At 37.4% G+C, this 14,958-nt stretch overlaps 1 protein-coding gene across 1 annotated transcript in view; it reads right to left on the bottom strand.

Annotated features, from left to right (window-relative positions):
* Positions 1–799: 799 nt before the first annotated feature.
* Positions 800–14,958, bottom strand: part of HSF5 (heat shock transcription factor 5) — a 42,236-nt gene continuing 28,077 nt past the window's right edge. Inside the window, exon 8 of the mRNA XM_034640662.1 lies at positions 800–3,047. Coding sequence (XP_034496553.1) covers positions 2,977–3,047 — 71 coding nt within the window. The 3' untranslated portion in view covers positions 800–2,976. The remainder of the gene's footprint in view (positions 3,048–14,958) is intronic.

Genomic DNA, 14,958 nt, shown 5'->3' with positions numbered 1-14,958 from the left:
ATAATGCAAAATATACATTACCGTATATTTGATAGATGCAGAAACATCTGTAAACAAAAAGTGACCTACCTATGGACTTGCCTCAGCTGTTCTTGCTTGAAACTTGCAAAGGAGTTAAGAGAACTAAACAAACCTAAGAGTTAATATACACACTTAGTTGAAGGAAGGAAAAAAGTATAGATGTGGTTGCTCTCGCTTGAGAAACTCCAAGATCTAGGAATGATGATAATATGCATCATGAACCTGGGCATCCCATGAGATACTCAGGATCGAACCAAACAGCGCTATGTAGTTTATCTCACTGACATACTGTGCTTACTAGGTCACCAGAATTGACAAGCAAGAGAAATTATTCTCTGGCTTATCCCTCAGGGGTTGATATACCACAGCTTCCACAGAGACGTCATAAAGATGTCATTACTGTGGTAATGAAAGGCCCATCCATCTCACTAACACCTGCTACCTAATCTTACCCATGAGAATGACCATCCTTCAGGATCTATTTCCACATCTGGACTGACTAAAGTTACTGAAGACTATTCATCCTTTTACTTAAAAAACAGGTTTCTATAAACATGTCCAGGAACTGTCTTTATCCCTAATGGCATTTTAAAAATTCAATCTCTGTTCAATTGCAAATGAAAAAAAAAAAACAAACCACGCTGACACTTTTTTTACAGTTAGATTCTCTGAAAAAACAGAATACTTTCTCTTTTAAATTTTGCTATTATTAATAATAGTCATGACGACTGAGATTTCTATTGATCACCAATAAAACAGTACAGACAAGTAAGACAAGTCCAGTTGAAACACTCACTTTATTGTTGACTGATTGAAGTTTATCGTGCTTAAGGTGCTGAAATACTGAGGTGCTAGTCAGAAACCTTGTTAGTATGTGTCCGACCCTACTGGCTAATTCACACAAAGATTTTATTTGATCTTTTGCCATTTTCCCCAAGTCAGTGATGATAGCTTTAGTTGATAGGTAGCAGGCATGTGAGTACAGCAGGAGATCCAGCTCCTTAGTCTGTTGTATTCATATATAAAAAAGTTTGGAAAGCTGATAAAGGTATTTCATTAATTAAGCCTTAAAACCAATGAAACCAAATCCATGCCAAGGTTTCTGCTTGACACACGTTCCTCAAAAGATATTATTTCTCTCAACATATATGAAGTTAAAAAGGCGTATTAAGGGAAGGAATGTCACCTACACAGTTTATCAGCTTCTCAACATGACAGAGAAAAGGCAAAGTTCCTTCATTTGGAAATTGGGTCTCCTCTTCACATACTCTGCCAAAATACACAGTCTGGCCAAAAGATGGAGGAGGCTTGATAATTTGTTCATCTTTTAAACCTTGCTAATAAAGATGAATAAATGTCCACCACATGGACATCAACTATTCTAATCGGATGGACCAAACAGGTCACTTTTCAGAACCTACTTTCATATCTAAACTGAGTCACTGCAGTTTCCAAAAAACTATCTCTGTAACATTTCTATGGTTTGACATCATTGGGAAGGCACAATGCAATTTAAGAAATGAATTGTTACACCCACGAAGAGTGGCATAGTATTTATGTCATATCACTAAGTGCCTTTTCTTTTTAATTAGTTTCATATTCCTAGGCTTTCCTTTTGTTCCTGCAATTCTTATTAGGCCAACTGAAACAGAATTCAATAAGAAAGTTCTAGCCGGTTTAAAAGACTTTAAAACCAGAAAGTTCCTTGCTGTCATTGGATGAGCAAGTGAGGGGATCAACCACAGAAAGCGGACACCCAAGATGCCTCTCCTAAAAACTGGTCCCACAATCCTATTTGAATTTGGAATCCTACAGAGGGGATAAAATAAAAATGTTATGGTCTATCCCACAATCCAAAATTCTTTCAGAAGCTTAAACCTGACATAAATTATTAAAAATGTCAGAGGTACAGCTTCTGTTAAATGACTACTAATCAGTTTTTCCCAAAATTGGCACACAATGTCTCATATGGATGAGAATTTATACATACTGAATATAAAAAGCTAAAGCAAGAAAAACGTTAAATCTCCTGATGTTTTTGTTCACACATTTTCCCCTTCAAAATAAATATCTTACACACGCATCCTTTATCCTTCTATCCTGCAATGTTAATAGAAATATAAGGTTTTAAAACTTTTAAATCTACCAGCATTTATAAATATAATAAACAAGTTAAATACTTTTCTTTAGAAGATATTTAAATAAGTGATATATAACAAAACCTTCTTACCATTTATGATAATGTATCATTAAAATTAAAGAAAGATATGAAAATAGAAGAATGCTCCCATTAACATAAAAGAATCAGGGGCTGTTAAGTGTGATGGATGGTCCAAGTCCGGATGCCTTGCTTTTGAAACAGAATGCTGGGTTAGGAAGTAACAGCATTTCCTGGTTAATCACTTAGAAAATTAGCTCTTTCTCAGAGTTTCTTCCCTGTAATTCCTGACCCATTTAGACCTGTGATCTTGGTGACCTCACATGCCTTTGTTTCTCACACAATCTTCTCTAAAAGGATCACACTGTGACTTGAAACAGATAGACTGAACTCCCCACTGGAGTTGTGCTGACTACAGTTTGAGAGTGTCAAGACAGCAAATCAGCACACACACACAGATTATTCTCCAGTACATAGATGCAGCAGTTTTTAGATGCTTCTTGACTGTAACAGAAGGCCAGGACTTTTCATTTGAAAGGGATCTGGGCAGCAAAAAAAAAAAAAAAAAAAAAATGGCTGCTTGATGTTTAGTAGTTTGTCAAGGTAAATAATCTGAACTGAACAGCTGTAGTAAATACCAAAGTCCCAATTCTCAATTAACAAAATTCTCAATTAACAAAACAAAAATACTTTTTTTTCCTTAACAGAACTGAAAAAATCCCAACAGTGTGTCATGTGCAAGGCTAGTCTGCCTCCAGCTACAGCTAGTGCACAATGTCACATTTGTCATCCATTCCTCACTCTTTTAATTCTTCCTCCTTTGGAAAGTGCTCCTGCTTGCAGGCCACGTCCACCAGCAGATGAAGATCTAGAAAGAAAGAAAGGTTTGTTTACTCACTATTAGTTTCTCGGACTGTAGAGTTCGATAGATAAGTCTTCAGACAAGAACAACAAGTTGCTCATGTTTAAATGTAGAATTGGATCTAAAATTTTATTATCTCATCAGATTCTCAGTTTTTGGTCATTCCTGTACCTCTGAAGAACACAGATGCAGCCCGGTTGCTAACCCAATGAGACCAACAAAGTGTACAGTTTATATCTTTTCAGTGATGTGACTGAGCCTCTTTTCATTTCAACTGCCTTTTATTATCAGTGAAAATTTAAGGAAAAGTGTCAAAGGGATCAAAGTGAAATATACATACACAAATGAAAATTTATTTCTTTGATACTATAACAATGAGTGGGTGGGTGGCTTATGGGAATATAAAAAAGTCATGCCTTCAGAAATACAATGTTAAAATAAGTAGTCACTATTTTTCCAAAGTTGATTGACTCCATAAAATTCCCACTTACTGACAACACAGCTGCTCTCTTGTAGAAACACCTATCTGAACTGTCTGTAAAAAAGACACATACCCTTCATGGAAGTCAAGAGACAAAGAGGGTTGGTTCACCAAGAATGGAAAGAACTAGGGGCGCCTAGGTGGCGCAGTCGGTTAAGCATCTGACTCTTAGTTTCGCTCAAGTTGTGATCTCTGGATCGTGACCTCAGGGCTCCGCCTCCAGCTCTGAGCTCAGCGCAGAGTCGGCTTGGGTTTCTCTCTCCCTCTCAGGTACTAGATTTTGTAATACAAAAAACTAAGACCATGTATACAAGTAGAGCTAGGGGCGCCTGGGTGGCACAGCGGTTAAGCGTCTGCCTTCGGCTCAGGGCGTGATCCTGGCGTTAGGGGATCGAGCCCCACATCGGGCTCTTCCGCTATGAGCCTGCTTCTTCCTCTCCCACTCCCCCTGCTTGTGTTCCCTCTCTCGAGGCTGGCTGTCTCTATCTCTGTCGAATAAATAAATAAAATCTTAAAAAAAAAAAAAAAGAAGTAGAGCTAAAGGGCCTGAGTAACACAGGCAGAAGTAAAAAGATCCTAATGTGGCTTCTAGACTCAAGCTAATTAGTTTACAACTTCTAGAGCAATATACGTACTTCTGGTTTATAACTTCTAGACCAGGGAACCCTTTCAGGTTTGTTTTGAAGCTTATAATTTTGCTGTGGTAGCGCCTGGGAATTAAACTAAACTATATAGCATGAGTCCTTTATTTAATTCTAGACACAGATTTTTATCATTATATTTCTAGAACGTAGCTTCTGTGGGATTGACTGACAGAGTGGGCAAGAGAGCTGATTCAGTAAAATAATCCTACCACCATATTTGAGAAAATGTAGAAAGCATATGGAATAGTAACTAATTTTTGCCATACTTTGTAAAAGGGAGATCAGACACTAGGGACAGGTGAACTCATCTGGTGAACTACACTACAACCTATCCATAAAGAACAAGTGATTTGGGGGCGCCTGGGTGGCTCTGCCTTTGGCTCAGGTTATGATCCCAGGGTCCTGGAATCGAGCCCCGCATCCCCGCTCAGCAGAGAGTCTGCTTGTCCCTCTCCCCCACTGCCCCCTGCTGGTGCTTTCTCTCACTCTCTCTCTCTCTCTCTCACTCTTGAATAAATAAATAAAATAAATCTCAAATAAATAAAATCTTTAAAAAAAGAGCAATTTATCCAGATGAGCATCTAATTTATCACTTAAAATTCACTTCTTGTACATCCATGATCATAGCAGCATTATTCACAATGGCCAAAAGATGGAAGCAGTCTAAGTGCCCGAGGACAGATGAATGGATAAACAAAACGTGGTACATACATACAGTGGAATATTAGTTAGCCTTAAAAAATTAGGAAATTCTGGCACATGCTACAACATGGTTGAGCCTTGAAGACATTATGCTAATTGAAATAAGTCAGTCACAAAAAGACAAATACTGTATAATTCCACTTACACGAGTACCCAAAGCAGTCAAATTTACAGAGAGAGAAAGCGGCATGGTAGCTGCCACGGGCTGCAGGCGATTATGGGAGTTACTGATAATGGACACAGTTTCAGTTTAGGAAGATGAAGAAAGTTCTGGAGATGGATGGTGGTGACAGTAGTGCAACAATGTGAATGTACTTCAATCCACCGAACTGTAGAAAATGGTTAACGTGCGAAATTTTGTGTTATGTATAATTTGCCACAAAACAGTGCTTCTTTACATTCTATATAATTACAAAAAACCGCACTGTCTTTTATTTATGTAACATCTTTTTTTCAAGTAGTTAAAATGCATTATTTTAAGGTCATTTAATTAATCCTGAGGAGTAAATTGATACCAGGAGCAAGAACCTCTACTCTAACCTATATGGTTAACAAGTAAAGCCAGTGTTTTCTCAACCTTGTGCCACATTGGAATCACCTGGGGATCTTTTAAAAAATACTGAGGCCTAGGGCTCCTACCGCCAACATTCTGATTTAATTGGTGTGGGGTGCTACCTAGGCGTCGGGATATCTAACAGCTGACCAAAAGATGTAGGAATAACACCTAATTTTGAACATTCTCTAAACACCTCAGCTCCATATCAGAAGAACAGGCCATATGGTAATAGACCATATTAAAGGTAAAGGCTAGTAAAGCCACTAGAGATTTCACATGGGCAGGCAGACTGAAGAATAGCACCGATAAGCCCTCTTTTTTTTTTTTCCCCAGTGAACAAATATCACTGGTATCATGCTTATTAAGACTTTATCATATTGGGGGCGCCTGGGTGGCTCAGCTGTTAAGCGTCTGCCTTCGGCTCAGGTCATGATCCCAGGGTCCTGGGATCGAGCCCCGCATCAGGCTCCCTGCTCGGCGGAAAGCCTGCTTCTCCCTCTCACACTCCCCTTGCTTGTGTTCCCTCTCTCGCTGTCTCGCTCTGTCAAATAAATGAATAAAATCTTAAAAAAAAAAAAAGACTTTATCACATTGATAGGTTCAAATGATGGAAAAGAACACATCAAAGACAGGCATGTTTAAAAAAGCAATAGTCTGTATGGCTCTATAACAGCCTCAGAATGAGTTATGTAAAGGAGTGGGCTCCTCTTAACCTTAAGGAGTGGGCTTTAAATTAGCATTTGGCACACAGCTTCTAATAACTAGCACCTAAACATAGTAATTTTGTTAAAGGGAGCTTCCTTCATTAACAAAGCTGCCAGTCAAGGAGTTAGGAGTATAGAGACCAATAAAAATACAAAAAGACATAGACTAGCCTGGTGCTACTAGAGGTTTATATGACTTCATTTAGAAGAGAAGCTTGAGTACTCATCAGAGAAGGTAAGTATTTGGGGATTACAGGAGCTCAGTTGGTTGGAGAGCTGAAAGGCCTTGAGGGACAAGAGCACTGCATCTACTTGTTTGGGAATGTTAATTCCTACCGAGAGCACCCTCTAGGGTTTAGGGATTATTATCTTAATGAAGTCTCATCCATAATCCAATAGCTACAAAATGGGAAGTCCTTTCTTTAGGAATGAATTGAACTTTGCTTGTAAACATTCACTTTCCCTTAACCAGAAAGTAAATATCCCATCAAAACAGGAGTATAGCTTTTACCATAAAATTTATATTTGGCTATATCCTGTTTAGGGTGATATCATTACAGAAATTGGTGAAACATGACTGAATCTAATTTTCTTTACCCCTGGTATTTTTGATCCCAAACGTATTTCCTTAAGTTAACATGTGCTCAAAAAGCCTACACACAGCACAGCAATGACTGTGATTGACAATCTCTTTCTAACAACACACACATCTATTAACGTCAATACAATCTGGATACTTCATCAACTTGAAGTCTCTTATTTGAAAAAAAAATTCAAAGAAAGCTTGAAATGTGAGAAGATGCTCCTACTTAAGCAGGGCAGACACATTTTCAAAATAATTCAGTTACAGAAGGGCACTGAGAAATTCTGGAATACAGGATGCCCCTCTTCAATGAGATATTGAGCAACACAAAGACATTTCAACAGTCAATGTTAGAATCATAGTACTTCAGAATTTGGAGGCAAAGCAGTCTTTAGAGGTGAGTTCATGAAATTTCTTTATTTTTATCATAAATAATGTATTGTGAAAGTTGAAACTTTATTGAGGGGAGATACTTCTAACGATAGTGACAGTTGAAATTTAAGTGATACTTTAGGAATTTTACATTTGGTTCCTATCATTACTACTTTAATCTTGGAGTTTAATATCAAAATAAAAAACATTTGGTCATTATGAGAACTAAACTGAACACTGGCCGACTTTGAGGCCTCCTCACAAGTACCTCCTTACTCTCTTAAGCAAGAGAGCTTCTCTGCTCATCGAGAATCAGAAGCTAAGAACAAAACTTTCTAATCCAGGTGCAATAGACTAAATGTTTATCTACCTGAAATTCATAGGCTGAAACCTAACCCCAATGTGATGGTGTTAGAAAGCGGGAACTTGGGGAGGTCAATAGGTCATGAAGTGGAACTTTATGAATGATATTAGTGCCCCTGTAAGAGATCCCAGAGAGCTCCCTCATCCCTTCAGCCCTGTGAGAGACAGCATGAAGATGGTCGTATATGAACCAGGGAGCAGGCTCCCACCAGACACTGAATTTACTGTGCCTTGATCTTGGGCTTCCAAGCCTCCAGAACCGTGAGGAATAAATTCTGTTGTTCATAAGCTAGCTACTCTATAGTGTTTCTGTTATAGCAACCTCAACAGAATAAGCCACCGAGGGGGCAAACTTGTTCTGTAAAGAGCCAGACAGTAAATATCTTTGGCTTTGTGGGCCCTATGGCCTCGATTACAACTGCTCAACTCTGCTGTTGTAATGTGAAAGCAGTCACAGACAATACATAAATGAATGGGTGTGGCTGTGTGTTCCAATTAAACTTTATTTATTACAGACACTGAAATTGGAATTTCATATCATTTTTATGTGACATGAAATATTTTTCTTTTGGTTTTCTTCCAGCCATTTAAAACGTAAAAGCCATGCTTAGCTTGCAGGCCATATAAAAAAACAGGCAATGTGCTAGATTTGGTTCACAGGCCACAATTTACTAACTTGTAGCACTCACTAGGGCTATAAACAATAGAGATTTAAACAGAACAGAAGATTTCATCAAATAGAATATTGTTATAATAGTTGTAAAAAAATCATCTTTTCCCCAAAGAAGATATACAAATGGCCAAGAAGCATATGAAGAGATGTTCAACATCATTAATCATTAGGAAAATGCAATCAAAACCACAATGAGAAAACACTTCACACCTACTAGGATGGATATAACAATAATAAAAATAATGGCTGTAACAATAATGAAAAGTGGAAAATAACAAGTGTTAATGAGGATATGGAAAAACAGGAACCCTTGTACATTGCTGTAGGCAATATAAAATGGTGTGGCTGTTAATGGAAAATAGTTTGGCCAATAGTTAAACACAGAATTACCATACGACCCAGCAATTCCACGCCTAGGTATATACCCAGAAGACCTGTAATCAGATACTCAAATACCTGTACACATATGTTCACAGCAGCACTATTCACAATAGCCAAAAGGTAGAAACAGCCCAAATGTCCATAAGCAGATGAACAGATAAATGAATTGTGGCATATACATATGATATAATATTATTTCACCATAAAAAGAAAGTTCTGATACAAATGCTACAATTTGGATGAACCTTGAAAACATTATGCTAAGTAAAATAATCCAGACACAAAAGGTCACATATTGCATGATTTCATTTATATGAAATATCCCAGAAGAGGTAAATCCATAGAGACAGAACACAGATTGGTGGCTGCCAAGGGCGTAGGGGAAGAGGCAATGAAAATAACTGCTTAAGGAATATGGGGTTTTCCTTTGGAGTGATGAAAATGTTTGGGAACTAGATAGAGGTAAAGGTTGCACAGTATTGTTACTATACTAAATGCCATTGAACTCTGCACTTTAAAATGGTTAATTTTATGTTTTGTGAATTTTATCCAAAAATGTATATTTTCCTATTAATTCAAAATGACCAGACAAAAAGACAGGGGAAGCAGAAAATGGCTACAAGAAGTAAAATTCATAACCAAACATTCCTCGGTTTTAAATGTCAGAGCATAATAACAAGACATGAAATGGCATCTTAGTAAGATAGACACGATTCTTGGTTCCAGAAGAATAGAACTGTAGGGGACACTACTCGTGTGTCCCTGTCGTGCCAAGCATGGTCCAAGCCGAAGGCAGTTGTTCAGTAAATACTTGTTAAAAGAAACCTGAGGGGTGGTTTGACTCCTCATATGTTTAAAACTTATCTTTTGGTGGCTAATTAAAAGATTGCTCAGAGAGACAGAAAGTAGAATAGTGGTTTCCAGTGGCTGGGGGGTGAGGAGGAATAGGGAGTTATTGTTTAACGAGTACAGAGTTTCAGTTTTGCAAAACGAAAAGAGCTCTAGAGATGGATGGTAGTGATGGGAGCGGCAGCGTGAATGTACTTAATGCCACTGAAGTATACACTTAGAAATGGTTAGGACGGTAAACTGTAGGGTATGTATATTTTACCACAATTTTTTTAAAAAGATTGCTTTTTTCCAAGGATTTTTTATTTTTTTTTAAAGATTTTATTTATTTATTTGACAGAGAGAGACAGCCAGCGAGAGAGGGAACACAAGCAGGGGGAGTGGGAGAGGAAGAAGCAGGCTCATAGCGGAGGAGCCTGATGTGGGGCTCGATCCCACAACGCTGGGATCACGCCCTGAGCCGAAGGCAGACGCTTAACCGCTGTGCCACCCAGGTGCCCCTGAAGGCCTTTTAAAAAGAAAGGTGGAGGGGTGCCTGGGTGACACGGTCAGTTAAGCATCTGACTCTTAATTTCAGCTCAGGTCATGATCTCAGGGTCATGAGACTCCTTGGACTCCAAGCTCAGGGTGGAGTTTGCTTGTCCATCTCCCTCTGCTCCTTACCCAACTTGCTCGCTCTCTCTACCCCAAATAAATAAAATCTTTTTAAAAAGTGAAAACATAAAAAGAAAGATGGATAACATTCCATTTAAAATTATTGGCAGTATTCTGGGGCGCCTGGGTGGCACAGCGGTTAAGCGTCTGCCTTCGGCTCAGGGCGTGATCCCGGCGTTATGGGATCGAGCCCCGCATCAGGCTCCTCTGCTGTGAGCCTGCTTCTTCCTCTCTCGCTGTGTTCCCTCTCTCGCTGGCTATCTCTATCTCTATCAAATAAATAAATAAAATCTTTAAAAAAAAATAAAATAAAATAAAATTATTGGCAGTATTCTAAATGCAAACCCTTTCTACCTCTCCTTCGGAAAATTGTTGAACGCATACAAATGCCTAATGTAAATGCTTGGGGGAGGGTAGAAATCAAAGGACGAGGCTAAGTTCTACATCTGGTTACAGCATGGAGCAGACAGGAGAGAAGAGTTGTTAGAGGTGAGAAATGGATGAACTGGAATTACACAAACAGAAACTTTAAACGCCACTGTAAGCCCTAGAAATTCTACAAAATCTTGGAAAAGCATTTTAGGTGTGGGATGAGTTTAGCTCGAGTCAATCATATCTAAACCTCAAAAGTCAGGTTAATAACTAGGATATAGGGGCGACTGGTGGTGCAGTCGGTTTAGCGTCTGACTCTTGGTTTCGGCTCAGGGTCATGAAATCAAGCCCTACATCAGGCTCCGCGCTCAGCATAAAGTCTGCTTATGTTTCTCTCTCCCTCTGCCCCTCCCCACTGCATGCTCTCTCTCTCAAATAAATAAATCTTTATAAAAAAAATAACAACTGGAATATAAATATTTTTTCAAAATATTCTTTAAATTGCCCATTCTTATTATCTTAATGCTTTTATACTTATACCATAAGAACACTTTTAAATATTTAAACACTCTTTAATATTTTTTTATTCAATTTAAAAAATCTAGAAAAACACAAAAAGGGAGTGAAAATTTCCCATAATCCCACCACTGTGTATATTCATACACAAATTGGAAGGTAAAAAAGTACCTCTCTACACCTCCAATTCTACTTTCCCAGAGGTAACCGTTGTTACATGAATCAGTTTTATCATATACTTCCCTATTTTTCTATAATTATATAATTTATGCCTTTTTTTTCTAGAAAGGAGGTTATCCCAGACATACTGTGCTGCAACTTGCTTCACCCACTTAACATATTATGAACACTTACTATCTTTCTGAATAACAACATTATCAAGCTACTTTATATTCTTAAATGGTTGCACAGTATTTCATTACGTTAATTTTTCATATCTAGGTCCCTCTTGTCAGGCATTTATGCTTTTTCCAATTTTTTGCTATCATAAATGACACAATAGTGAACTCTATAGGAGAGATACTTAAGAGTGGAATTCCTAAGTCAAAGCACACAGGAGTTTTAATTATTTACAGATAATGACTAATTGCCCTCCAAATTTACATTCCAGTTACATTATAGAAAAGTTTCCTTTTTTCCTAAACTTTTATCAAACCTTGTAGTGACAGTTTAAGTTTTGCCAATCAAACTGGCAAAAAAATATATTTTGGTTGATTAAATTTGCATTTCTCTGCTGATTTCTCTGAGGGGCTCAACCCTATGCATATTGCTCATTGTATTTCTTCTGACCTGCACATCATTAGTATTTTATTTACTTTTATTGGGTTGCCTTTTTCTTATTGGTTTGTAGAAGCTTTTATGTATTATGAATATGATACTTTATATCTTGTTGTAAATATTTTCTTGGTCCATACAACAGACTTCTAGTTGTCTCCTAATATTTATTCTCCTTTCAAATCGTGGTGGTGTTTAAATGGGCAAGTGGTCCCCAGCTAAAGACGACATTTCCAAGCTCCCCTGCAGCCAGTTTGCCCATGTGACTAAGTTCTAGTCAAACTGGTGTGAGCATAAGCGATGATTATGCTCATAAAAGGAAAGGGTATTTATAGCAGGCTGCTGGCTGACATACTGATAGAGTGGTGAGCTGTTTTTAACCACGCAGTACCTGAAGGGCTACCAGAGAGAGTGCCACATCGGCTCTCGACAGCTTATTTTCAGACTGAGAAGAACAAGCTTCTAAACTGTTTAAGCTACTGGTTTTTTGTTTTGTTTGTTACAGTAGCCTAACTTATATGTGGACTAATACGGAATTTGGAATCTAAAAGTGAAGTGCTGCTATTATTCAAATTAAAATACGTGGTATTGGTTCAGTAGTCAGACAGCAAATAATTAAGATACAGTAGGCTAGAACGCTGATGATCTTTGTAATCCATATCAAAACATTTGATAAAATTGTTGCTGTGATACCCTGGAAGGCAGACCACATGCCAAGTGAGCATGTAACCACAGGGGGAAAGGCTGACAAAAATTCACAGTGTGCTAGCTCTTTCTTGACATATTCAGCAAAGCCCTAAAACAAGAGATGAACTTGTAGAGGTAGCCAGAGTACAAGCAGAGATGGAAGGGAATATTTCTCTGCCTGTGGTTGGTAACCTATTGTCTAGACTTCAGTAATTTGGATTATGCACCCAATTGTTTCATTATTCCAACTTGAAATAACGGTAAGATATCCTCAAGCTTTTCTCAAGTACTACAGATAGGCAATGAGAGAGAGATCTCTGGCAAAGATCAGATTAAGGATGCTATCTTTCCAATGAAACCCATTCTTTTAGATGATCTCAATATAGGTTCCATTAGGTTGAATGAAAAGGATGGGCAAAGTATAGACAGTAAATAAAATACCAGACTTGTCAGGTTTAAAAACTACCTAAATGAGATCCCTGTTATAATTCACATCTGGAATGACCAATGGCAAACAAAGCAGTAGTCTTTTTTCTTTTTTTTAAAGAATTGAAATTCCAGTTAAGTAACAAACCTGGCCTGCTAAAATGTGTGACTGTTCAGACTCTGAAGTAATCCTCAGGCCTTTTAGATACACTCTAGCAAAAAGTAGGCAACAAAAACTGGATTGCTCCAAAGAAATGTGTATTTCAGAAGTCCCTGTCTGGCTCAGTCTGTAGAGCATCTGCCCCTTGATCTCAGGTTGTGAGTTTGAGACCCACATCGTGTACAGAGATTACTTTAAAAAACAAAATCTTAAAAAAGAGAGTGAAGAAAAGAAATGTATATTCCCCAAAGACCACATCAACATAATGATTTGTATATAACAATAATGTGTACCTTTTTATTGCTGAGAAGTATTCTGTTGTTGTATGGATACACAGTAATTTGTATGTAATTCGTAATTTGTGAGACGTGTATCTTTAACTTAATTCTTAAGAAAATGCCAAATGGTTTCCAAAAATGGTTACACTATTTTTTAATTCCCATTAGCAATGTATGAAGAGTTCTAGCTGCCTCATCAACACTTAGGATAGTCATGTTTTTTTCTTTAAAAATTTTAGCCATTCTAATGGGTGTGTAGTGATATCTCATTATAGTTTTAATCTGACTTCCCTAATGATTAAACATGTTACATTTCTTCACATGCTTATTGGCCACTTGTATATCTTTTGTGAAATGTCTATTCATATATCCTTCCCATTTTTTAATTGCATTGTAAGGGTTCTTTCTACATTCTAAATATGTCCTTTGTTTGATATATGCGTTGTCAATATTTTCTTAGACTATGGCTTTCTTTTCATTTTCTTTTTTTTTTTTTTAAGATTTTATTTATTTATTTGACAGAGATAGAGACAGCCAGCGAGAGAGGGAACACAAGCAGGGGGAGTGGGAGAGGAAGAAGCAGGCTTCCAGTGGAGGAGCCTGATGTGGGGCTTGATCCCAGAACGCCAGGATCATGCCCTGAGCCGAAGGCAGACGCTTAACGACTGAGCCACCCAGGCGCCCATATCAATCTTTTTCTTTATTAATCATTGTTTTTTTTGTTCTAAGATATCTTGGTCCACTCCAAAGCTTTTCCTCTTATTTTTCTTCAAGAAGTTTTATATGTTTGGGTTTTATATTTAGGTCTGTATTTCACTTTAAGTTAATTTTTATTTATGGTGTGAGATATGGGTCAATGCTAATTTTTGTTGAAAAGACTTTCCTTTCTCCACTATATTGCCTTGGCACCATAGTTGAAAATCAATTGACCACATATGTATGGATCTATTTCTGGATTATTTTGTACCATTCACCTATATGTCTATCTTTTCTTTTCACCAATATCAAATTATTTTAATTATTGTAGCTTTATGGTAAGTCTTGAAATCAGATAAAATCTCCTCTAGCCTTTTGTTCTTGAAGATTGCTTTGGTAATTCTCTGGCTTGTGCATTTCTTTTTAAATCTTAGAATCAGCTTGTAATGAAAAAAAAAAGTCCACTGGAATTTTGATTGGGATTGCACTGAGTTTATGGATCAATTTGGAAAGAACTGTCACTTTAAGGAAATTGGATCTTCTTATCCATGAATATGGCATATCTTTCCATTTATGTCTTCTTTAATTTCTTTCAGCAAAATTTATAGTTTTCAATTTTGTTCAATTTATTTCTAGGTATCTTATGATTTTGGTCTTACTGCTTTTTTTAATTTCATTTTCCAATTGTGCGCTGCTAGTTTAGAAAAATACAATTGATTTTTGTTTATCAATCTTATGTCCTACAACCTTGCTAAATTCATGTATTGGTTCTAGCAGTTGCTTTGCAGATTCCCTAGATTTTTTTTTACGTAAGTAATCATATCATCTGCAAATACTTTTACTTCTTCCTTTTCAATCTTTATGCCTTTTATTCCTTTTTCTTGCCTATTGCAACGGTAGGCCCACCAGTACAATACTGAATATGAGTGGTGAAAGTGGGTATGCTTGCCTTGTTCCCAGTCTCCAACGTACATAGTTTAGTCATTCACCATTAACTATAATCTTTGTTATACTATCTTAGAGATGTTATCTATCATTTGAGAAAT

The sequence above is a fragment of the Ailuropoda melanoleuca genome, chromosome 13 (assembly GCF_002007445.2).
Source record: "Ailuropoda melanoleuca isolate Jingjing chromosome 13, ASM200744v2, whole genome shotgun sequence".
NCBI lineage: Eukaryota > Metazoa > Chordata > Mammalia > Carnivora > Ursidae > Ailuropoda > Ailuropoda melanoleuca.
The sequence above is the reverse complement of the archived record's forward strand: the minus strand, read 5'-3'. Positions and strand labels throughout refer to the sequence as shown.